The 27,751-nt window shown below is 42.2% G+C and overlaps 1 protein-coding gene across 1 annotated transcript in view; it reads right to left on the reverse strand.

Moving 5' to 3' along the window:
- Positions 1-6,450: 6,450 nt before the first annotated feature.
- Positions 6,451-27,751, reverse strand: part of LOC128640601 (serine-rich adhesin for platelets-like) — a 40,218-nt gene continuing 18,917 nt past the window's right edge. Inside the window, exon 3 of the mRNA XM_053693070.1 lies at positions 6,451-8,701. Within this exon, the coding sequence (XP_053549045.1) occupies positions 6,579-8,701 (2,123 nt within the window). The 3' untranslated portion in view covers positions 6,451-6,578. The remainder of the gene's footprint in view (positions 8,702-27,751) is intronic.

Below are 27,751 nucleotides of genomic sequence, written 5' to 3' on the forward strand. Positions count from 1 at the left end.
ACTAAGGGTAACCGTAACAGCCCTCTGGAAACTATTTAGCCCTCTGGAAACTATTTAGCCCTCTGGAAACTATTTAGCCCTCTGGAAACTATTTAGCCCTCTGGAAACTATTTAGCCCTCTGGAAACTATTTAGCCCTCTGGAAACTATTCCCTCCAGCAGACTGTTTATCCCCCTGTAGACTATTCCCTCCTGCAGACTATTTATCCCCCTGTAGATTATTCCCTTCCTGCAGACTATTTATCCCCCTGCAGACTATATACCCCCCCCCTGTAGACTATTTATCCTCCTGTAGACTATTTATCCTCCTGTAGACTATTTATCCTCCTGTAGACTATTTATCCTCCTGTAGACTAATCACTTCTTGCGGACTATTTATCCCCCTGTAGACTATTTATCCCCCTGTAGACTATTTATCCCCCTGTAGACTATTTATCCCCCTGTAGACTATTTATCCCCCTGTAGACCATTCATCCCCCTGTAGACCATTCATCCCCTGCAGACCATTCATCCCCTGCAGACTATTCATCCCCTGCAGACTATTCCCTTCCTGCAGACTATTTATCCCCCTGCAGACTATTCCCCCCTGCAGACTATTTATCCCCCTTTAAACTATTTACCCCCTGTAGACTATTCCCTCCAGCCGACTATCCCCCTGTAGACTATTTATCCCCCTGTAGACTATTTATCCCCCTGTAGACTATTTACCCCTCTGGAAACTATTTACCCCTCTGGAAACTATTTACCCCTCTGGAAACTATTTACCCCTCTGGAAACTATTTATCCCCGTGTAGACTATTTATCCCCCTGTAGACTATTTATCCCCCTGTAGACTATTTATCCCCCTGTAGACTATTTATCCCCCTGTAGACTATTCCCTCCAGCAGACTATTTATCCCCCTTCTAAACTATTTACCCCCCTGCAGACTATTTATCCCCCTGTAGATTATTCCCTTCCTGCAGACTATTTATCCCCCTGCAGACTATTTACCCCCCCCTGTAGACTATTTATCCTCCTGTAGACTATTTATCCTCCTGTAGACTATTTATCCTCCTGTAGACTAATCACTTCTTGCGGACTATTTTTCCCCCTGTAGACTATTTATCCCCCTGTAGACTATTTATCCCCCTGTAGACTATTTATCCCCCTGTAGACTATTTATCCCCCTGTAGACTATTTATCCCCCTGTAGACTATTTATCCCCCTGTAGACTATTTATCCCCCTGTAGACTATTTATCCCCCTGTAGACCATTCATCCCCTGCAGACCATTCATCCCCTGCAGACCATTCATCCCCTGCAGACTATTCATCCCCTGCAGACTATTCATCCCCTGCAGACTATTCCCTTCCTGCAGACTATTTATCCCCCTGCAGACTATTCCCCCCTGCAGACTATTTATCCCCCTTTAAACTATTTACCCCCTGTAGACTATTCCCTCCAGCCAACTATCCCCCTGTAGACTATTTATCCCCCTGTAGACTATTTATCCCCCTGTAGACTATTTATCCCCCTGTAGACTATTTATCCCCCTGTAGACTATTTATCCCCCTGTAGACTATTTATCCCCCTGTAGACTATTCCCTCCAGCAGACTATTTATCCCCCTTCTAAACTATTTACCCCCCTGCAGACTATTTACCCCTCTGGAAACTATTTATTCTCCTGGAAACTATTTATCCCCGTGTAGACTATTTATCCCCGTGTAGACTATTTATCCCCGTGTAGACTATTTATCCCCGTGTAGACTATTTATCCCCGTGTAGACTATTTATCCCCCTGTAGACTATTTATCCCCCTGTAGACTATTTATCCCCCTGTAGACTATTTATCCCCCTGTAGACTATTTATCCCCCTGTAGACTATTTATCCCCCTGTAGACTATTTATCCCCCTGTAGACTATTTATCCCCCTGTAGACTATTTATCCCCCTTTAGACTATTTATCCCCCTGTAGACTATTTATCCCCCTTTAGACTATTTATCCCCCTGTAGACTATTTATCCCCCTGTAGACTATTTATCCCCCTGTAGACTATTTATCCCCCTGTAGACTATTTCCTCCAGCAGACTATTTATCCCCCTTCTAAACTATTTACCCCCCTGCAGACTATTTACCCCTCTGGAAACTATTTACCCCTCTGGAAACTATTTAGCCCTCTGGAAACTATTTAGCCCTCTGGAAACTATTTAGCCCTCTGGAAACTATTTAGCCCTCTGGAAACTATTTAGCCCTCTGGAAACTATTTAGCCCTCTGGAAACTATTTAGCCCTCTGGAAACTATTTAGCCCTCTGGAAACTATTTAGCCCTCTGGAAACTATTCCCTCCAGCAGACTGTTTATCCCCCTGTAGACTATTCCCTCCTGCAGACTATTTATCCCCCTGTAGATTATTCCCTTCCTGCAGACTATTTATCCCCCTGCAGACTATATACCCCCCCCTGTAGACTATTTATCCTCCTGTAGACTATTTATCCTCCTGTAGACTATTTATCCTCCTGTAGACTATTTATCCTCCTGTAGACTAATCACTTCTTGCGGACTATTTATCCCCCTGTAGACTATTTATCCCCCTGTAGACTATTTATCCCCCTGTAGACTATTTATCCCCCTGTAGACTATTTATCCCCCTGTAGACTATTTATCCCCCTGTAGACCATTCATCCCCCTGTAGACCATTCATCCCCTGCAGACCATTCATCCCCTGCAGACTATTCATCCCCTGCAGACTATTCATCCCCTGCAGACTATTCCCTTCCTGCAGACTATTTATCCCCCTGCAGACTATTCCCCCCTGCAGACTATTTATCCCCCTTTAAACTATTTACCCCCTGTAGACTATTCCCTCCAGCCGACTATCCCCCTGTAGACTATTTATCCCCCTGTAGACTATTTATCCCCCTGTAGACTATTTACCCCTCTGGAAACTATTTACCCCTCTGGAAACTATTTACCCCTCTGGAAACTATTTATCCCCGTGTAGACTATTTATCCCCCTGTAGACTATTTATCCCCCTGTAGACTATTTATCCCCCTGTAGACTATTTATCCCCCTGTAGACTATTTATCCCCCTGTAGACTATTCCCTCCAGCAGACTATTTATCCCCCTTCTAAACTATTTACCCCCCTGCAGACTATTTATCCCCCTGTAGATTATTCCCTTCCTGCAGACTATTTATCCCCCTGCAGACTATTTACCCCCCCCTGTAGACTATTTATCCTCCTGTAGACTATTTATCCTCCTGTAGACTATTTATCCTCCTGTAGACTAATCACTTCTTGCGGACTATTTATCCCCCTGTAGACTATTTATCCCCCTGTAGACTATTTATCCCCCTGTAGACTATTTATCCCCCTGTAGACTATTTATCCCCCTGTAGACTATTTATCCCCCTGTAGACTATTTATCCCCCTGTAGACCATTCATCCCCCTGTAGACCATTCATCCCCCTGTAGACCATTCATCCCCTGCAGACCATTCATCCCCTGCAGACCATTCATCCCCTGCAGACCATTCATCCCCTGCAGACTATTCATCCCCTGCAGACTATTCATCCCCTGCAGACTATTCATCCCCTGCAGACTATTCCCTTCCTGCAGACTATTTATCCCCCTGCAGACTATTCCCCCCTGCAGACTATTTATCCCCCTTTAAACTATTTACCCCCTGTAGACTATTCCCTCCAGCCAACTATCCCCCTGTAGACTATTTATCCCCCTGTAGACTATTTATCCCCCTGTAGACTATTTATCCCCCTGTAGACTATTTATCCCCCTGTAGACTATTTATCCCCCTGTAGACTATTTATCCCCCTGTAGACTATTCCCTCCAGCAGACTATTTATCCCCCTTCTAAACTATTTACCCCTCTGCAGACTATTTACCCCTCTGGAAACTATTTATTCTCCTGGAAACTATTTATCCCCGTGTAGACTATTTATCCCCGTGTAGACTATTTATCCCCGTGTAGACTATTTATCCCCCTGTAGACTATTTATCCCCCTGTAGACTATTTATCCCCCTGTAGACTATTTATCCCCCTGTAGACTATTTATCCCCCTTTAGACTATTTATCCCCCTGTAGACTATTTATCCCCCTTTAGACTATTTATCCCCCTTTAGACTATTTATCCCCCTGTAGACTATTCCCTCCAGCAGACTATTTATCCCCCTTCTAAACTATTTACCCCCCTGCAGACTATTTACCCCTCTGGAAACTATTTACCCCTCTGGAAACTATTTAGCCCTCTGGAAACTATTTAGCCCTCTGGAAACTATTTAGCCCTCTGGAAACTATTTAGCCCTCTGGAAACTATTTAGCCCTCTGGAAACTATTTACCCCTCTGGAAACTATTTAGCCCTCTGGAAACTATTTAGCCCTCTGGAAACTATTTAGCCCTCTGGAAACTATTTAGCCCTCTGGAAACTATTTAGCCCTCTGGAAACTATTTATCCTTCTGGAAACTATTTATCCCCGTGTAGACTATTTATCCCCCTGTAGACTATTCCCTCCAGCAGACTGTTTATCCCCCTGTAGACTATTCCCTCCTGCAGACTATTTATCCCCCTGTAGATTATTCCCTTCCTGCAGACTATTTATCCCCCTGCAGACTATTTACCCCCCCCCCTGTAGACTATTTATCCTCCTGTAGACTATTTATCCTCCTGTAGACTAATCACTTCTTGCGGACTATTTATCCCCCTGTAGACTATTTATCCCCCTGTAGACTATTTATCCCCCTGTAGACTATTTATCCCCCTGTAGACTATTTATCCCCCTGTAGATTATTCCCTTCCTGCAGACTATTTATCCCCCTGCAGACTATTTACCCCCCCCTGTAGACTATTTATCCTCCTGTAGACTATTTATCCTCCTGTAGACTATTTATCCTCCTGTAGACTATTTATCCTCCTGTAGACTAATCACTTCTTGCGTACTATTTATCCCCCTGTAGACTATTTATCCCCCTGTAGACTATTTATCCCCCTGTAGACTATTTATCCCCCTGTAGACTATTTATCCCCCTGTAGACTATTTATCCCCCTGTAGACCATTCATCCCCTGCAGACCATTCATCCCCTGCAGACCATTCATCCCCTGCAGACCATTCATCCCCTGCAGACTATTCATCCCCTGCAGACTATTCATCCCCTGCAGACTATTCCCTTCCTGCAGACTATTTATCCCCCTGCAGACTATTCCCCCCTGCAGACTATTTATCCCCCTTTAAACTATTTACCCCCTGTAGACTATTCCCTCCAGCCAACTATCCCCCTGTAGACTATTTATCCCCCTGTAGACTATTTATCCCCCTGTAGACTATTTATCCCCCTGTAGACTATTTATCCCCCTGTAGACTATTTATCCCCCTGTAGACTATTTATCCCCCTGTAGACTATTCCCTCCAGCAGACTATTTATCCCCCTTCTAAACTATTTACCCCTCTGCAGACTATTTACCCCTCTGGAAACTATTTATTCTCCTGGAAACTATTTATCCCCGTGTAGACTATTTATCCCCGTGTAGACTATTTATCCCCGTGTAGACTATTTATCCCCCTGTAGACTATTTATCCCCCTGTAGACTATTTATCCCCCTGTAGACTATTTATCCCCCTTTAGACTATTTATCCCCCTGTAGACTATTTATCCCCCTGTAGACTATTTATCCCCCTGTAGACTATTTATCCCCCTTTAGACTATTTATCCCCCTGTAGACTATTTATCCCCCTTTAGACTATTTATCCCCCTTTAGACTATTTATCCCCCTGTAGACTATTCCCTCCAGCAGACTATTTATCCCCCTTCTAAACTATTTACCCCCCTGCAGACTATTTACCCCTCTGGAAACTATTTACCCCTCTGGAAACTATTTAGCCCTCTGGAAACTATTTAGCCCTCTGGAAACTATTTAGCCCTCTGGAAACTATTTAGCCCTCTGGAAACTATTTAGCCCTCTGGAAACTATTTACCCCTCTGGAAACTATTTAGCCCTCTGGAAACTATTTAGCCCTCTGGAAACTATTTATCCTTCTGGAAACTATTTATCCCCGTGTAGACTATTTATCCCCCTGTAGACTATTCCCTCCAGCAGACTGTTTATCCCCCTGTAGACTATTCCCTCCTGCAGACTATTTATCCCCCTGTAGATTATTCCCTTCCTGCAGACTATTTATCCCCCTGCAGACTATTTACCCCCCCCCCCCTGTAGACTATTTATCCTCCTGTAGACTATTTATCCTCCTGTAGACTAATCACTTCTTGCGGACTATTTATCCCCCTGTAGACTATTTATCCCCCTGTAGACTATTTATCCCCCTGTAGACTATTTATCCCCCTGTAGACCATTCATCCCCCTGTAGACCATTCATCCCCCTGTAGACCATTCATCCCCCTGTAGACCATTCATCCCCCCCCCCCCCCCCCCCCCCTGTAGACTATTTATCCTCCTGTAGACTAATCACTTCTTGCGGACTATTTATCCCCCTGTAGACTATTTATCCCCTGCAGACTATTCCCTCCTGCAGACTATTCCCCCCTGTAGACTATTTATCCCCTGTAGACTATTCCCTCCTGCAGACTATTCCCTCCTGCAGACTATTCCCTCCTGTAGACTATTTACCCCCTGTAGACTAACCTTGTAGTGCACCAGCTGCAGGTAGTTATAGGGAGCCCCCCGGTGCAGGAGTTGCTCGGTGTCCCGGGTAAGGCGGTACAGTGAAGGGTCCCCCAGCTTCAGGTGTTCACACCTGCTTAAGCAGTGTGCGCGGCCTAGCACTGTCTCTTCCAGCCTGGAATCCCAGGCCTGTGCTTTCTGCTCCTTCCCGGATTCAGCGTCCGAGTCCGGCCCAGTCTTCCACGCGAGCTCCTCTGCTCTGTAGTTTCCTAGGCCGCACAGCGCCGCACACTGTAGACGGATGTTCCGCAGCTGCCGCAAGCTGTGCAGGGTCTCTTGCATTCTGGCCCGGGCCCCCAGCCAGTCCCCACGGGAGTACAGCGAGACCCCGTCATATAGTAGCAGGTCTGGGGGGGACAGAGGTAGGCAGGGGGGCAGAAGGAACAGGAGCACGGCTAGGGACAAGCAAGCACTGGACATTCTGAGGGGAATTACAAGGGGCCGGGAGTGCTTATATAGGGCTGGGGGAGTCAGCCAGGGAGAGCACTGGAGCTGTACGTTAGAGTGCTGGGAGAGGAACAAGGGAGCACCGCGTGGGGTGCAGCTAGGAAAGAAAGCTGGGGTGCAGGGGAAAGGGGGAGAGCACTGGAGGTGCAGGAGAGAGAGCTGGGGGAAAAGGAGAGCACTGGTGGTGCAGGAGAGAGCTGGGGTGCAGGGGAAAGGGAGAGAGCTGGGGTGCAGGGGAGAGGGAACTGGAGGTGCAGAGGAAAGGGAGAGAGAGCTGGGGGTGCAGGGGGAAAGGAGCTGGAGGTGCAGGAGAGAGAGCTGTGTGGGTGCAGGGGATATGGGGAGAGAGCTGTGGGTACAGGGGAGAGAGCTGGGGGTTGCAGGGGAGAGAGCTTGAGGGTGCAGGGGAGAGAGCTTGAGGGTGCAGGGGAGAGAGCTGGGGGTTGCAGGGGAGAGAGAGCTGTGGGTTGCAGGGGAGAGAGAGCTGTGGGTTGCAGGGGAGATAGAGCTGGGGGTTGCAGGGGAGATAGAGCTGGGGGTTGCAGGGGAGATAGAGCTGGGGGTTGCAGGGGAGAGAGAGCTGGGGGTTGCAGGGGAGAGAGAGCTGGGGGTTGCAGGGGAGAGAGAGCTGCGGGTTGCAGGGGAGAGAGAGCTGCGGGTTGCAGGGGAGAGAGAGCTGCGGGTTGCAGGGGAGAGAGAGCTGCGGGTTGCAGGGGAGAGAGAGCTGCGGGTTGCAGGGGAGAGAGAGCTGCGGGTTGCAGGGGAGAGAGAGCTGGGGGTTGCAGGGGAGAGAGAGCTGGGGGTTGCAGGGGAGAGAGAGCTGGGGGTTGCAGGGGAGAGAGAGCTTGAGGTTGCAGGGGAGAGAGAGCTTGAGGTTGCAGGGGAGAGAGAGCTTGAGGTTGCAGGGGAGAGAGAGCTTGAGGTTGCAGGGGAGAGAGAGCTTGAGGTTGCAGGGGAGAGAGAGCTTGAGGTTGCAGGGGAGAGAGAGCTTGAGGTTGCAGGGGAGAGAGAGCTTGAGGTTGCAGGGGAGAGAGAGCTTGAGGTTGCAGGGGAGAGAGAGCTTGAGGTTGCAGGGGAGAGAGAGCTTGAGGTTGCAGGGGAGAGAGAGCTTGAGGTTGCAGGGGAGAGAGGGGGAGGGCTGTGGGTTGCAGGGGAGAGAGGGAGAGGGCTGTGGGTTGCAGGGGAGAGAGGGAGAGGGCTGTGGGTTGCAGGGGAGTGAGGGAGAGAGCTGTGGGTTGCAGGGGAGTGAGGGAGAGAGCTGTGGGTTGCAGGGGAGTGAGGGAGAGAGCTGTGGGTTGCAGGGGAGTGAGGGAGAGAGCTGTGGGTTTCAGGGGAGAGAGGGAGAGAGCTGTGGGTTGCAGGGGAGAGAGGGAGAGAGCTGTGGGTTGCAGGGGAGAGAGGGAGAGAGCTGGGGTGTTGCGAGGGAGAGAGCTGGGGTGTTGCAGGGGAGAGAGCTTGGGGGTTGCAGGGGAAATAATAGATAGTGCTGTGACAGAAAATTGAAGAGATCACATGAGTATTTACTGGGGGAAAATGCTGTTGGGAAGAGAATACAGAGGGGAGAAGTGTTGGATAAGAGGCTTAGAAAAAGAGATCAGTGCTGGATAAGGGAGTTAGGGCAGGGGAGAAATGCTGGATACGTGGTTTAGGAGAGGGAGCAGTGCTGGATGAGGGGGGTTAGAAGAGGGAGCAGTGCTGGATGAGGGGGGTTAGGAGAGGGATTAGTGCTGGATAAGGGGGTTAGGAGAGGGATCAGTGCTGGATGAGGGGGGGGTTAGGAGAGGGAGCAGTGCTGGATAAGGGGGGTTAGGAGAGGGATTAGTGCTGGATAAGGGGAGTTAGGAGAGGGATCAGTGCTGGATAAGGGGGGGGGGTTAGGAGAGGGATCAGTGCTGGATAAGGGGGTTAGGAGAGGGATCAGTGCTGGATAATGGGGGTTAGGAGAGGGATCAGTGCTGGATAATGGGGGTTAGGAGAGGGATCCGTGCTGGATAAAGGGGGTTAGGAGAGGGATCAGTACTGGATAAGGGGGGTTAGGAGAGGGAGCAATGCTGGATAAGGGGGTTAGAAGAGGGGAGAAGTGCTGGATGAGGGGGGTTAGGAGAGGGATCAGTGCTGGATAAGGGGGTTAGGAGAGGGATCAGTGCTGGATAAGGGGGGTTAGGAGAGGGATCAGTGCTGGATAAGGGGGGTTAGGAGAGGGATCAGTGCTGGATAAGGGGGGTTAGGAGAGGGATCAGTGCTGGATAAGGGGGTTAGGAGAGGGATCAGTGCTGGATAAAGGGTTTAGGAGAGGGATCAGTGCTGGATAAGGGGGGTTAGGAGAGGGAGCAATGCTGGATAAGGGGGTTAGAAGAGGGGAGAAGTGCTGGATGAGGGGGGTTAGGAGAGGGATCAGTGCTGGATAAGGGGGTTAGGAGAGGGATCAGTGCTGGATAAGGGGGGTTAGGAGAGGGATCAGTGCTGGATAAGGGGGGTTAGGAGAGGGATCAGTGCTGGATAAGGGGGTTAGGAGAGGGATCAGTGCTGGATAAGGGGGTTAGGAGAGGGATCAGTGCTGGATAAAGGGTTTAGGAGAGGGAGCAATGCTGGATAAGGGGGTTAGGAGAGGGATCAATGCTGGATAAAGGGTTTAGGAGAGGGAGCAATGCTGGATAAGGGGGTTAGGAGAGGGATCAGTGCTGGATAAGGGGGGTTAGGAGAGGGATCAGTGCTGGATAAGGGGGGTTAGGAGAGGGATCAGTGCTGGATAAGGGGGTTAGGAGAGGGATCAGTGCTGGATAAGGGGGGTTAGGAGAGGGATCAGTGCTGGATAAGGGGGGTTAGGAGAGGGATCAGTGCTGGATAAGGGGGTTAGAAGAGGGGAGAAGTGCTGGATGAGGGGGGTTAGGAGAGGGATCAGTGCTGGATAAGGGGGTTAGGAGAGGGAGCAATGCTGGATAAGGGGGTTAGAAGAGGGGAGAAGTGCTGGATGAGGGGGGTTAGGAGAGGGATCAGTGCTGGATAAGGGGGTTAGGAGAGGGATCAGTGCTGGATGAGGGGGGTTAGGAGAGGGATCAGTGCTGGATAAGGGGGTTAGGAGAGGGATCAGTGCTGGATAAGGGGGTTAGGAGAGGGATCAGTGCTGGATAAGGGGGTTAGGAGAGGGATCAGTGCTGGATAAGGGGGGTTAGGAGAGGGATCAGTGCTGGATAAGGGGGGTTAGGAGAGGGATCAGTGCTGGATAAGGGGGGTTAGGAGAGGGATCAGTGCTGGATAAGGGGGTTAGGAGAGGGATCAGTGCTGGATAAAGGGTTTAGGAGAGGGAGCAATGCTGGATAAAGGGTTTAGGAGAGGGAGCAATGCTGGATAAGGGGGTTAGGAGAGGGGGGTTAGAAGAGGGGAGAAGTGCTGGATGAGGGGGGAGTGGGTGCCTTAGAGATCCGCCAGGGTCTCAGAGACTTGCAAGCAGTTTGCTGAAGTCTTCAGCAGACGAGGCAGGAGGGGAGGGAGGGGGGATACCAAGAGACTACCGGAGAATCTGCTTGGAATCCAGGGACAGGGGGAGTGTGTTAGGCTGGAGGAATGAGTGTAGCCTGGGGAGCACATACGTGGCCAGGAGAAGGCTGTGAGAGTCAGTCTGCATAAGGTTAGGGACAGGCAGATGTGTGAGGAGACAGGCATCAGTAACTCCTGTAGTGCATCCTGACTTACTCATGTTAGCTGGCATTTGCCTCTCTGTAAGCCGGGCAGGTACCCTTGCAGGCTGCAGAGGACAGACACAGACAGGAACAACCATTGGTCACATGTGGAAATGAGATAAGAAATGCATTGCCAGAGGGCTGGGAAAGGGAGACATTTATTGGGAATAGGTGGCAAAGTCATGGGAGATAATTGGGTTCAAGAGGGTATAGAAACTTCCTGAGGCAATATCAAAAAGTGATGTTACTTCAGGAAATATGTGTGTTAGAAGAGAGGAAATACTAGTCTATAGAGGGTCTGACAGTCTGTAGGGGGAGAGAGGGGGAGAGTAAGGGTAAGAGTCTGTAGGGTGGGAGAGGGGGAGAGTAAGGGTAAGAGTCTGTAGGGTGGGAGAGGGGGAGAGTAAGGGTAAGAGTCTGTAGGGGGGGAGAGTAAGGGTAAGAGTCTGTAGGGTGGGAGAGGGGGAGAGTAAGGGTAAGAGTCTGTAAGGGTAACAGTCTGTAGAGTGAGAGGGAGAGAGTAAGGGTAACAGTCTGTAGAGTGAGAGGGAGAGAGTAAGGGTAACAGTCTGTAGGGTGAGAGAGGGGGAGAGTAAGTGTAACAGTCTGTAGGGTGAGAGAAGGGGGAGAGTAAGTGTAACAGTCTGTAGGGTGAGAGAGGGGGAGAGTAAGTGTAACAGTCTGTAGGGTGAGAGAGGGGGAGAGTAAGGGTAACAGTCTGTAGGGTGAGAGAGGGGGAGAGTAAGTGTAACAGTCTGTAGGGTGAGAGAAGGGGGAGAGTAAGGGTAACAGTCTGTAGGGTGAGAGAGGGAGAGAGTAAGTGTAACAGTCTGTAGGGGGAGAGTAAGGGTAACAGTCTGTAGGGTGAGAGAGGGGGAGAGTAAGGGTAACAGTCTGTAGGGTGAGAGAGGGGGAGAGTAAGTGTAACAGTCTGTAGGGTGAGAGAAGGGGGAGAGTAAGGGTAACAGTCTGTAGGGTGAGAGAAGGGGGAGAGTAAGGGTAACAGTCTGTAGGGTGAGAGAGGGAGAGAGTAAGAGTAACAGTCTGTAGGGTGAGTAAGGGTAACAGTCTGTAGGGTGAGAGAGGGTAAGAGAAGGGTCAGAGTAAGGGTAACAGTCTGATAGAGGAGGTAATGGAAATGAGTGAGAGAAGATGGAAAAGGGGGGACAATCTGATGGGGGTGTTATAGATTACTGTTATGTCAAACAAAAGGTCTGTGCACAATAAATGTTTATATATGCACAGTATATATCAGTAATTAAGTGCTACATTACATAAGGTCTGCACACACAATAAATGTTTATATATGCACAGTATATATCAGTAATTATATGTCACATTACATAAGGTCTGCACACACAATAAATGTTTATATATGCACAGTATATATCAGTAATTAAGTGCTGCATTACATAAGGTCTGCACACACAATAAATGTTTATATATGCACAGTATATATCAGTTATTAAGTGCTACATTACAAAAGGTCTGCACACACAATAAATGTTTATATATGCACAGTATATATCAGTAATTAAGTGCTGCATTACATAAGGTCTGCACACACAATAAATGTTTATATATGCACAGTATATATCAGTAATTAAGTGCTGCATTACATAAGGTCTGCACACACAATAAACGTTTATATATGCACAGTATATATCAGTAATTGTTACATTACATAAGGTCTGCACACACAATAAATGTTTATATATGCACAGTATATATCAGTAATTAATGTTACATTACATAAGGTCTGCACACACAATAAATGTTTATATATGCACAGTATATATCAGTAATTAAGTGCTACATTACATAAGGTCTGCACACACAAATGTTTATATATGCACAGTATATATCAGTAATTAAGCACAATAAATGTTTATATATGCACAGTATATATCAGTAATTAATGTTACATTACATAAGGTCTGCACACACAATAAATGTTTATATATGCACAGTATATATCAGTAATTATGTGCTGCATTACATAAGGTCTGCACACACAATAAATGTTTATATATGCACAGTATATATCAGTAATTAAGTGCTGCATTACATAAGGTCTGCACACACAATAAATGTTTATATATGCACAGTATATATCAGTAATTAAATGCTACATTACATAAGGTCTGCACACACAATAAATATTTATATATGCACAGTATATATCAGTAATTAAGTGCCACATTACATAAGGTCTGCACACACAATAAATGTTTATATATGCACAGTATATATCAGTAATTGAGTGCTGCATTACATAAGGTCTGCACACACAATAAATGTTTATATATGCACCGTATATATCAGTAATTAAATGCTACATTATATAAGGTCTGCACACACAATAAATGTTTATATATGCACAGTATATATCAGTAATTAAGTGCTACATTATATAAGGTCTGTACACACAATAAATGTTTATATATGCACAGTATATATCAGTAATTAAGTGCAGCATTACATAAGGTCTGCACACACAATAAATGTTTATATATGCACAGTATATATCAGTAATTAAGTGCTACATTACATAAAGTCTGCACACACAATAAATTTTTATATATGCACAGTATATATCAGTAATTAATGTTACATTACATAAGGTCTGCACAATAAATGTTTATATATGCACAGTATATATCAGTAATTAAGCACTGCATTACATAAGGTCTGTACACACAATAAATGTTTATGCACAGTATATATCAGTAATTAACCCTTTCGTGACAGGGTTAAAGTGCCTACATCGGAACAACTGTTCCGATGTAGACAAATTGAAACTACGCGATCGTGCATACGATCGCGAGATTTCAATTATTGGATCGCATCTGGGGGGCATCCCTACAATCCTAGGAACGCCCTCCAGACCGCGATTAAATCCCTGAAGCACAGAAGGCTTCAGGACAGCCGTTAGTTATGACGTTCCATTCCGTCATAACGGCTTTAAAGCCCAGTCTAATTATGACGGAATGGAACGGCATAACGGCTTTAAAAGGTTAAGTGCTACATTACATAAGGTCTGCACACACAACAAATGTTTATATATGCACAGTATATATCAGTAATTAATGTTACATTACATAAGGTCTGCACACACAAATGTTTATATATGCACAGTATATATCAGTAATTAGGTGCTGCATTACATAAGGTCTGCACACACAATAAATGTTTATATATGCACAGTATATATCAGTAATTAAATGCTACATTACATAAGGTCTGCACACACAATAAATATTTATATATGCACAGTATATATCAGTAATTAAGTGCCACATTACATAAGGTATGCACACACAATAAATGTTTATATATGCACAGTATATATCAGTAATTAAGTGCCGCATTACATAAGGTCTGCACACACAATAAATGTTTATATATGCACAGTATATATCAGTAATTAAATGCTACATTATATAAGGTCTGCACACACAATAAATATTTATATATGCACAGTATATATCAGTAATTAAGTGCTACATTATATAAGGTCTGTACACACAATAAATGTTTATATATGCACAGTATATATCAGTAATTAAGTGCAGCATTACATAAGGTCTGCACACACAATAAATGTTTATATATGCAAAGTATATATCAGTAATTAAGTGCTACATTACATAAAGTCTGCACACACAATAAATTTTTATATATGCACAGTATATATCAGTAATTAATGTTACATTACATAAGGTCTGCATAATAAATATTTATATATGCACAGTATATATCAGTAATTAAATGCTACATTACATAAGGTCTGCACACACAATAAATGTTTATATATGCACAGTATATATCAGTAATTAAGTGCAGCATTACATAAGGTCTGCACACACAATAAATGTTTATATATGCACAGTATATATCAGTAATTAAGTGCCACATTACATAAGGTCTGCACGCACAATAAATGTTTATATATGCACAGTATATATCAGTAATTAATGTTACATTACATAAGGTCTGCACACACAATAAATGTTTATATATGCACGGTATATATCAGTAATTATGTGCTGCATTACATAAGGTCTGCACACACAATAAATGTTTATATATGCACAGTATATATCAGTAATTAAGTGCTGCATTACATAAGGTCTGCACACACAATAAATGTTTATATATGCACAGTATATATCAGTAATTAAGTGCTACATTACATGAGGTCTGCACACACAATAAATGTTTATATATGCACAGTATATATCAGTAATTGAGTGCTGCATTACATAAGGTCTATACACACAATAAATGTTTATATATGCACAGTATATATCAGTAATTAAGTGCTACATCACATAAGGTCTGCACACACAATAAATGTTTATATATGCACAGTATATATCTGTAATTAAGTGCTGCATTACATAAGGTCTATACACACAATAAATGTTTATATATGCACACAGTATATATCAGTAATTAAGTGCAGCATTACATAAGGTCTGCACACACAATAAATGTTTATATATGCACAGTATATATCAGTAATTAAGTGCTGCATTACATAAGGTCTATACACACAATAAATGTTTATATATGCACAGTATATATCAGTAATTAAGTGCTACATTACATAAGGTCTGCACACACAATAAATGTTTATATATGCACAGTATATATCAGTAATTAAGTGCTGCATTACATGAGGTCTGCACACACAATAAATGTTTATATATGCACAGTATATATCAGTAATTAAGTGCTGCATTACATAAGGTCTATACACACAATAAATGTTTATATATGCACAGTATATATCAGTAATTAAGTGCTACATTACATAAGGTCTGCACACACAATAAATGTTTATATATGCACAGTATATATCAGTAATTAATGCTACATTACATAATGTCTGTGCACACAATAACTGTTTATATATGCACAGTATATATCAGTCATTAAGTGCTACATTACATAAGGTCTGCACACACAATAAATGTTTATATATGCACAGTATATATCAGTAATTATGTGCTGCATTACATAAGGTCTGCACACACAATACATGTTTATATATGCACAGTATATATCTGTAATTAAGTGCTGTATTACATAAGGTCTGCACACACAATAAATGTTTATATATGCACAGCATATATCAGTAAATTAAGTGCTACATTACATAAGGTCTGCACAAACAATAAATATTTATATATGCACAGTATATATCAGTAATTAAGTGCTACATTACATAAGGTCTGCACACACAATAAATGTTTATATATGCACAGTATATATCAGTAATTAAGTTCTACATTACAAAAGGTCTGCACACACAATAAATGTTTATATATGCACAGTATATATCAGTAATTAAGTGCTACATTACATAAGGTCTGCACACACAATAAATGTTTATATATGCACAGTATATATCAGTAATTAAATGCTACATTACAAAAGGTCTGCATACACAATAAATGTTTATATTTGCACAGTATACATCAGTAATTAACCTTTTAACGCCGTTATGCCGTTCCATTCCGTCATAATTACACTGGGCTTTAGAGCCGTTATGACGGAATAGAACGGCATAACGGTTTTCAGCTCCTGTGCCCCCTCCGTTATTTTGTTTGTTGTGGATCCGGTTGGGGGATGTGCCTAGCACCTCTGGCACTCCCCCAGGATCCAATCAGCATGGAGGGGGTGTATCGATTGTCCCCTGTAACACTGTAGCAGCCAATGAGTGGAATCATTGGCTGTTACAAGTGTATCCGCTTCCTCTCTGCTCTCAGTGCGATCTGAGAGAGAGAGGAAGACAGTTTAGTGTTGGTGTGTGCTGCAGAAAGCTAGAGAGGGAGAAAAAATATAGTTACAAACAATATATATATTTTTTTTGCTGCTGATCACAGAGCTGCTACTGTGATCAGCCTAATATAACTTGCTTAGCCTGTTAGGGCTTTGATCAGTGTTGATCAAAAGCGTTGGGGGTTTATTTGTGGGGGTTACAAATATATATATATATTGTTTTTGCTGCTGATCACTGAGCTGCTACTGTGATCAGCCTAATATCACAGTGATCAGCCTGTCAGGGCTTTGATCAGTGCCCAAAAGTTTATTTGTGGGGATCTTTAGTTATTATTAACCCCTTCCCTGCTGTTCCCAATCACTACCCTTCCCAGTTCCTTTTTTTTTTTAGTTTATAAAAAAAAAAAAAAAAAATATATATATAAAGAAAAAATCATAATTTAAAAAAAAAAAAAAAAAAAGGGAATAGGGTGGGTGGGAATAGGTGGGTGGTAATTGGGAGGTGGTAATTGGGGTGGTTTAGTGGGATTTTGGGGAAGGTGAAGTGGTAATTGGTGGTGGTGAAGTGGTACTTTGTACTGAAAAAAATCCCTTATGGCACGCTATTCAGCAGAAGAGGCTTATGCCATTCTTGCCGCAGATTCAGGGAGTGAAACCCTCTCTGCTCTGTCTGACAGCGCAACCCTTACGGCATCAGATATAGAGCCCCTGAGTGATACATCTGATGCTGGTGCTCCCTGCCCGCCACCTAAAAGGAGGCGTCGCACAAATGACCAAAATTGGATACCCCCAAATTTCACTGCCCCAGAAATGCCAGAATTTACTGAGACTCCTGGCATAACAAGTGATGTTCCAGTATGTGAGCCAATAAACTATATGTCACTGATTCTGACAGATGCTATGTTTGAGCATATAGTTGCTCAAACAAATTTATATGCCAGCCAGTATCTGTCCAAAAATCCCCAATCTCTGTATGTCAGAAAAAATACCTGGCATCCCACTGACATACCAGAGATTAAAAAGTTTTGGGCCCTGACATTAATAATGGGGATTGTGAAGAAACCCAGCATTCGTTCATACTGGAGCCAGAACCCCATCCTGGCTACCCCTCTTTTTCCAGGGGTTATGAAGAGGGACAGATATGAACAATTGCTGCGGTTTCTCCATTTTAATGATAATACCAAGTGCCCCCCCAAAAATGACCCCCTGCATGACAGGTTATATAAACTAAGGCCCCTGATAAGCCACCTGTCCCAAAAATTTAAAGAAGTTTACATACCTGAGCAGGACATTTGCATTGATGAGTCCCTCATGAAATTTAAGGGGAGATTGCTTTTCAAGCAATATATACCATCCAAGAGGTCCCGCTATGGGGTAAAATTTTATAAGCTCTGTGAATGCAGTACTGGGTATACCTGGGCATTTCGCATCTACCAGGGAAAGGATAGCCACTTGGATCCACCTGGCTGCCCAGATTCAGTTGGCACAAGTGGGAAAATTGTGTGGGATCTCCTACTACCCCTGCTAAATAAAGGGTACCATTTGTGGCTCGATAATTTTTACACCAGCACAGAGCTATTAAAATTTTTGTTTTATTTTGAAACCGTGGCCTGTGGCACAACAAGAAAAAATCGCAAAGGTTTCCCCCAGAAGCTGACATATGGAAAAAAAAGTAGGGGCACAACGTCAGCTTTACGCCACAATGAGCTACTGGCCCTTCGGTACACTGATAAAAAAGATGTGTACATGCTCTCCACAATGCACGATGAAGCTACAGTGCCAGTGTCTGTGAAGGGAAGATCTGCACAGATCCGAAAGCCAAAGTGCATTGTGGAGTACAACAAAAACATGGGGGGGGTAGATTTAGCTGACCGGTGCCTGCAGCCATATCTAATTCAAAGAAAAACTAGAACTTGGTACAAAAAAGTAGCCTTTTATATTATGCAGATCGCAGTATATAATGCATATGTGCTGTACAAAAAAACAGGCACAGGGAAAACTTATACTTTTTTGGAATTTGTGTTAAATGTAACATCTGATATTTTGTTTAACCAGACCCCTAATCCTCCCACTGTTCAATCTGAAAATGTTGAGCGACTCTGTGGCAGGCATTTTCCCACTAGGATCCCCCCCACTGCCTGCAAATTAACACCCCAGAAAAGATGCAGAGTCTGCTATAAAAAAGGAGGGAGGAGGGATTCTAGTTACCATTGCCCTGACTGCCCCTCTCAACCTGGCCTCTGTATCACTGATTGCTTTCGAATATATCACACAGAGTTAAACTTTTAATTTGAAAGCAATCTGTATGTGTTCCTAATTTATTTTATTTTATTATTCTGTATTCCTAACTTCATAAATCCCCTGACCTTGTCCTGTCCCTTTATATGTTAAGCCCATCCACTCTAAGGCCATTATAAGTTATACAAAACAACTAAAATACTCCTTTTAGAATATCCTGAGTTATCTACTTTTGCAAATGGTATGTCATGAGGGGGGTAATTTTCATTCCTGGGCTGCCATACTGTCTCAAAGGCAACATAGGGCCAGAAAATCAATGTGCCAAATTTCTATGCAGACCCTATATTGGGCCCTGTAACTTCCTAAAACCACATAAAACCTGTGCATAGGGGGTATTGTTGCACTCATGGGAGATCACTGAACACAGATATGGGTGTATTATAGCAGTAAAAAATATAATGATGTTGATCTAAATAGAAAACATGCAAAGTCTGTGTGAAAAAAGCAAATAAAAAAATATGACCACTAAATTTGACCAGGTTTTGTGACTAAGTGGCTACAAAAAAAGACTAAACATAGTCCTTTTTTAATACCCTGGGTTGTCTACTTTTGCAAATGGTATGCCATGGTGGGGTAATTTTCATTCCTGCGCTGCCATACTGTCTCAAAGGCAACAAAGGTCCATAAAATCAATATGCCCAATTTCCATGCAAATTGGCAGACCCTATATTGGGCACTGTAACTTCCTAAAACCACATAAAACCTGTACATAGGGGGTATTGTTGTACTCATGGGACATCGCTGAACACAAAGATGGGTGTATTATAGCAGTAAAACATAAAAGGATGATATAAACAGCAAAAAGGCAGTGTTTTTGTGATAAACTAAAACTGAAATATGAACATTACCTTTGGCCAGATGTTGTGACTAAGTGGCTACAAACAAAGACTAAACATAGTCCTTTTTCAATACCCTGGGTTGTCTACTTTTATAAATGGTATGCCACGATGGGGTAATTTTCATTCCTGGGCTGCTATAATGTCTCAAAGAGGACAAAGGCCCATAAAATGAATGTGCCAATTTTCTATGTAAATGGGCAGATCCCATATTTGGCCCTGTAACATCTGTAAACCCCATAAAACCTGTACATGGGGGGTACTGTTTTACTCTTAGGACATTGACAAACACAAATATGTGTGTTTTATAGCAGCAAAACATAAAAGGTTGATGACAGAAACAGCCAAAGGGCAGTGTTTGTGCAAAAAACGCATACAAAAAAAAAGGAGCACTACATTTGGCCAGGTGTTGTGACTAAGGGGCTTCACAAAAATATGTGACATGGGCCTTTTGAAATACCCTAGGGTGTCTTCTTTTGAAAATGGTATGCCATGATGGGGTAATTTTCATTCCTGGGCTGCTATAATGTCTCAAAGAGGACATAGGCACAGAAAATTAAGGTGCCAAATTTCCATGCATAAAAACTGAAATGGGCAGACCCCATATTTGGCCCTGTAACTTCTGTAAACCCCATAAAACCTGTACATGGGGGGTACTGTTTTACTCGTAGGACCTTGACAAACACTAATATGTGTGTTTTATAGCTGCAAAACATAAAAGGTTGATGACAGAGACAGCCAAAGTGCAGTGTTTGTGCAAAAAACGCATGCAAAAAAAATCACCATTACATTTGGCCAGGTGTTGTGACTAAGGGGCTTCACAAAAATATGTGACATGGGCCTTTTGAAATACCCTAGGGTGTCTTCTTTTGAAAATGGTATGCCATGATGGGGTAATTTTCATTCCTGGGCTGCTATAACGTCTTAAAGAGGACATAGGCACAGAAAATTAAGGTGCCAAATTTCCATGCATAAAAACTGAAATGGGCAGACCCCATATTTGGCCCTGTAACTTCTGTAAACCCCATAAAACCTGTACATGGGGGGTACTGTTTTACTCGTAGGACCTTGACAAACACTAATATGTGTGTTTTATAGCTGCAAAACATAAAAGGTTGATGACAGAGACAGCCAAAGTGCAGTGTTTGTGCAAAAAACGCATGCAAAAAAAATCACCATTACATTTGGCCAGGTGTTGTGACTAAGGGGCTTCACAAAAATATGTGACATGGGCCTTTTGAAATACCCTAGGGTGTCTTCTTTTGAAAATGGTATGCCATGATGGGGTAATTTTCATTCCTGGGCTGCTATAACGTCTTAAAGAGGACATAGGCACAGAAAATTAAGGTGCCAAATTTCCATGCATAAAAACTGAAATGGGCAGACCCCATATTTGGCCCTGTAACTTCTGTAAACCCCATAAAACCTGTACATGGGGGGTACTGTTTTACTCGTAGGACCTTGACAAACACTAATATGTGTGTTTTATAGCAGCAAAACATAAAAGGTTGATGACAGAGACAGCCAAAGTGCAGTGTTTGTGCAAAAAACGCATGCAAAAAAAATCACCATTACATTTGGCCAGGTGTTGTGACTAAGGGGCTTCACAAAAATATGTGACATGGGCCTTTTGAAATACCCTAGGGTGTCTTCTTTTGAAAATGGTATGCCATGATGGGGTAATTTTCATTCCTGGGCTGCTATAATGTCTCAAAGAGGACATAGGCACAGAAAATTAAGGTGCCAAATTTCCATGCATAAAAACTGAAATGGGCAGACCCCATATTTGGCCCTGTAACTTCTGTAAACCCCATAAAACCTGTACATGGGGGGTACTGTTTTACTCGTAGGACCTTGACAAACACTAATATGTGTGTTTTATAGCAGCAAAACATAAAAGGTTGATGACAGAGACAGCCAAAGTGCAGTGTTTGTGCAAAAAACGCATGCAAAAAAAATCACCATTACATTTGGCCAGGTGTTGTGACTAAGGGGCTTCACAAAAATATGTGACATGGGCCTTTTGAAATACCCTAGGGTGTCTTCTTTTGAAAATGGTATGCCATGATGGGGTAATTTTCATTCCTGGGCTGCTATAACGTCTTAAAGAGGACATAGGCACAGAAAATTAAGGTGCCAAATTTCCATGCATAAAAACTGAAATGGGCAGACCCCATATTTGGCCCTGTAACTTCTGTAAACCCCATAAAACCTGTACATGGGGGGTACTGTTTTACTCGTAGGACCTTGACAAACACTAATATGTGTGTTTTATAGCAGCAAAACATAAAAGGTTGATGACAGAGACAGCCAAAGTGCAGTGTTTGTGCAAAAAACGCATGCAAAAAAAAATCACCATTACATTTGGCCAGGTGTTGTGACTAAGGGGCTTCACAAAAATATGTGACATGGGCCTTTTGGAATACCCTAGGGTGTCTTCTTTTGAAAATGGTATGCCATGATGGGGTAATTTTCATTCCTGGGCTGCTATAATGTCTCAAAGAGGACATAGGCACAGAAAATTAAGGTGCCAAATTTCCATGCATAAAGACTGAAATGGGCAGACCCCATATTTGGCCCAGTAACTCCTGTAAACCCCGTGAAACCTGTACATGGGGGGTACTGTTGTACTCGTAGGACATTGACAAACACAAATATGTGTGTTTTATAGCAGTAAAACATAAAAGCTTGATGACAGAAACAGCCAAAGTGCAGTGTTTGTGTAAAAAACGCATACAACAAAAATGACCACTACATTTGGCCAGGTGTTGTGACTAAGGGGCTTCACAAAAAGACGTGACATGGCCCTTTTGGAATACCCTAGGGTGTCTACTTTTGTAAATGGTATGCCATGATGGGGTCATTTTCATTCCTGGGCTGCTATAATGTATGAAAGGCAACTTAAGCCCAGAAAATGAATGTGCCAGATTTCTATGTAAATGGGTAGGCCGTATGTTGGGCCTTGTAAATTCCAGAAAACTCAGAAAACCTGTACATGGGGGGTATCGTTATACTCATGGGACATCGCTTAACACAAGTATGGGTGTTTTATTGCAGTAACATATATCAGGATGATGATATTCACAATAAAATCATTTGGAAAGCTTCAAATTTCTTAATTTCTCACACTTACTTTGATTTTTTTTATATAAAATTATAGTTGAGAAATAAATCTTTTATGCCAAAAGAAAGCCCTATCTGTCCTCTAAAAAACAATATATAATTAGTGTGGGTGCACTTAATGTGAAAGGGGTAAATTATGGTTGAAAAGACATATAGCTGAAATTCAAGGTTTCGTTTACGTTCAGAACTTGAACAATTGCCTATGTCATGAAAGGGTTAAATGCTACATTACATAAGGTCTGCACACACAATAAATATTTATATATGCACAGTATATATCAGTAATTAAGTGCTGCATTACAAAAGGTCTGCACACACAATACATGTTTATATGCACAGTATATATCAGTAATTAAGTGCTACATTACATAAGGTCTGCACACACAATAAATGTTTATATATGCACAGTATATATATCAGTAATTAAGTGCTACATTACAAAAGGTCTGCACACACAATGTTTATTTATGCCCAGTACATATCAGTAATTAACAGCTTAATTTAAAAAAGGTTTGCACACACAATACATGTTTATATATTGACAGTATCTATCAGTAATTGATGCTGCATTACAAAAGGTCTGCATACACAATAAATGTTTATATATGCACAGTACATATCAGTAATTAAGTGCTACATTACATAAGGTCTGAACACACAAAATAAATGTTTATATATGTACAGTATATATCAGTAATTAAATGCTGCATTACATAAGGTCTGCACACACAATAAATGTTTATATATGCACAGTATATATCAGTAATTAAGTGCCACATTACATAAGGTCTGCACACACAATAAATGTTTATATATGCACAGTATATATCAGTAATTAAATGCTACATTACATAAGGTCTGCACACACAATAAATATTTATATATGCACAGTATATATCAGTAATTAAGTGCTGCATTACAAAAGGTCTGCACACACAATACATGTTTATATGCACAGTATATATCAGTAATTAAGTGCTACATTACATAAGGTCTGCACACACAATAAATGTTTATATATGCACAGTATATATATCAGTAATTAAGTGCTACATTACAAAAGGTCTGCACACACAATGTTTATTTATGCCCAGTACATATCAGTAATTAACAGCTTAATTTAAAAAAGGTTTGCACACACAATACATGTTTATATATTGACAGTATCTATCAGTAATTGATGCTGCATTACAAAAGGTCTGCATACACAATAAATGTTTATATATGCACAGTACATATCAGTAATTAAGTGCTACATTACATAAGGTCTGAACACACAAAATAAATGTTTATATATGTACAGTATATATCAGTAATTAAGTGCTACATTACATAAGGTCTGCACACACAATAAATGTTTATATATGCACAGTATATATCAGTAATTATGTGCTGCATTACAAAAGGTCTGCATACACAATAAATGTTTATATATGCGCAGTATATATCAGTAATCAATGCTATATTACAAAAGGTCTGCAAACACAATACATGTTTATATATGCCCAGTATATATCAGTAATTAAAGGGACACTAAACCCAGAAAAAAGTCATCTTAAATTGAAATATCGATGTTTTCTATATTTTTGTAATTTGCATTGCGTTTATAATATTTATCCTTTCTTAGCAATCCGATTGCGAAAATACAAGGTTTTCCAAACCCACCGACGGCGATTCATTACCATTATCCAATTCTGAATGATAACCCAGGTTGTGAAAATGGCGTCGGTTTGATGATATGCACATGCGCGATTTACCGTCCACGTCATTCTTGACGTAACTCACAGCAAACCAGCAGACCTGCTGTGTTGATATCAGACAGAGCTGCTGAATAGAGCAGGTAAGTGTGGATCGCTGCGAGAATCTCCCTAGTATTAACGAGCATTAATTCTACATGTATAGAAAAACGGACAAAATTATCAATGAAACCCATATTAATTTTATTTAACTGTATGCTCAATACACTGAATAGAGCAGGTAAGTGAGGATTGCTGCGAGAATCTCCCTAACAATAACGAGCATTAATTCTTTATGTGTATAAAAACGGACAAACTTATGAATAAAACACATATTCATTTTATTTCACTTTATGCTGAATTTGAGGAATAGAGTTTGTAAGAGCAGAGCATATGCTTATTTACAATACCACTGTATGGGTAAGTGTGGTATCATGGATCAGATATGCACATGCGCGGGTCAACGGATCGTAATGCGCATGCCCCGGGTGACGACATTGTCACTTAATGATATGCACAAAATTGCAATACGATTGGAAATTGAAGTTTGGTGTGCACGGCCCATATTAGAGGGTTGGCTGTAATGATGTCATCTTAGAAAAATACATTTTAATTTTATAGTGTTCAGAAAGATCGTTGGACTGTAAAAGTAGGTAAGTGATGAAATATACACGTTAGTGATTTGAAATTGATGGTCAGGTTATGGACAAAAAACTTAAGTTTTGGAATCCTTTAACCGCTTAATTACAAAAGGTCTGCACACAATAACTGTTTATACATGCACAGTATATATCAGTAATTATGTGCTGCATTACAAAAGGTCTGCACACACAATAAATGTTTATATATGCTCAGTATATATCAGTAATCAATGCTATATTACAAAAGGTCTGCAAACACAATACATGTTTATATATGCACAGTATATATCAGTAATTATGTGCTGCATTACAAAATGTCTGCACACACAATACATGTTTATATATGCACACTATATCAGTAATTAAGTGCTGCATTACAAAAGATCTGGACACAATAAATGTATATATTAGTAATTAACTGCTACATTACAAAAGGACTGTGCACAAGATAAATGTGTGTATATATGCACAGTATATGTCAGTAATCAATGCTATATTACAAAAGGTCTGCACACACAATACATGTTTATATATAAACAGTATCTATCAGTAATTATGTGCTGCATTACAAAAGGTCTGCACACGCAATGCATGTTTATATATGCACAGTATATATCAGTTATTAAATGCTGCATTACAAAAGGTCTGCACACACAAATGTTTATATATGCACAGTATATCTCTAATTATGTGCTGCATTACAAAAGGTCTGCACACACAATGCATGTTTATATATGCACAGTATATCTCAGTAATTAACAGCTGCATTACAAAAGGTCTGCTCATATAATGTGCTGTCCAACATGCTGTCTCATTGACCAATTTAAATAAGAAATTTACATATTGAAATTATGAGAAAAGGATCCTTGTGAGTTGTTTAAGATATTAATATGCTGATGTCACCTTCTCCAAGCAGGTGATAAATATCTGTAACACAATTTACTCCCAACAGCCTCGTGCCTTGCATTAAATTGCAGCTTGTAAGTGAAGGTGTTGAATGCGGAGCCAGGTGTTGCCGGATTCTCAATACACATATCTAGCGGCAGTCCAGAGACTATAGATTTGTCCTTATAGCTCTCATTATTGTGTGGAACGGGCTTATATCTAGCAGCAGTCCAGAGACTATAGATTTGTCCTTATAGCTCTCATTATCGTGCGGAACGGGCTTATATCTAGCTGCAGCCCAGAGACTATAGATTTGTCCTCATAGCTCTCATTATCGTGCAGAACGGGCTTATATCTAGCTGCAGCCCAGAGACTATAGATTTGTCCTCATAGCTCTCATTATCGTGCAGAACGGGCTTATATCTAGCTGCAGCCCAGAGACTATAGATTTGTCCTCATAGCTCTCATTATCGTGCGGAACGGGCTTATATCTAGCTGCAGCCCAGAGACTATAGATTTGTCCTCATAGCTCTCATTATCGTGCAGAACGGGCTTATATCTAGCTGCAGCCCAGAGACTATAGATTTGTCCTCATAGCTCTCATTATCGTGCAGGAACGGGCTTATATCTAGCTGCAGCCCAGAGACTATAGATTTGTCCTCATAGCTCTCATTATCGTGCAGAACGGGCTTATATCTAGCTGCAGCCCAGAGACTATAGATTTGTCCTCATAGCTCTCATTATCGTGCAGAACGGGCTTATATCTAGCTGCAGCCCAGAGACTATAGATTTGTCCTCATAGCTCTCATTATCGTGCAGAACGGGCTTATATCTAGCGGCAGCCCAGAGACTATAGATTTGTCCTCATAGCTCTCATTATCGTGCGGAACGGGCTTATATCTAGCTGCAGCCCAGAGACTATAGATTTGTCCTCATAGCTCTCATTATCGTGCAGAACGGGCTTATATCTAGCGGCAGCCCAGAGACTATAGATTTGTCCTCATAGCTCTCATTATCGTGCAGAACGGGCTTATATCTAGCTGCAGCCCAGAGACTATAGATTTGTCCTCATAGCTCTCATTATCGTGCAGAACGGGCTTATATCTAGCTGCAGCCCAGAGACTATAGATTTGTCCTCATAGCTCTCATTATCGTGCAGAACGGGCTTATATCTAGCTGCAGCCCAGAGACTATAGATTTGTCCTCATAGCTCTCATTATCGTGCAGAACGGGCTTATATCTAGCTGCAGCCCAGAGACTATAGATTTGTCCTCATAGCTCTCATTATCGTGCAGAACGGGCTTATATCTAGCGGCAGCCCAGAGACTATAGATTTGTCCTCATAGCTCTCATTATCGTGCAGAACGGGCTTATATCTAGCGGCAGCCCAGAGACTATAGATTTGTCCTCATAGCTCTCATTATCGTGCGGAACGGGCTTATATCTAGCGGCAGCCCAGAGACTATAGATTTGTCCTCATAGCTCTCATTATCGTGCAGAACGGGCTTATATCTAGCTGCAGCCCAGAGACTATAGATTTGTCCTCATAGCTCTCATTATCGTGCAGAACGGGCTTATATCTAGCTGCAGCCCAGAGACTATAGATTTGTCCTCATAGCTCTCATTATCGTGCGGAACGGA

The sequence above is a fragment of the Bombina bombina genome, chromosome 9 (genome assembly GCF_027579735.1).
Source record: "Bombina bombina isolate aBomBom1 chromosome 9, aBomBom1.pri, whole genome shotgun sequence".
Lineage (NCBI taxonomy): Eukaryota > Metazoa > Chordata > Amphibia > Anura > Bombinatoridae > Bombina > Bombina bombina.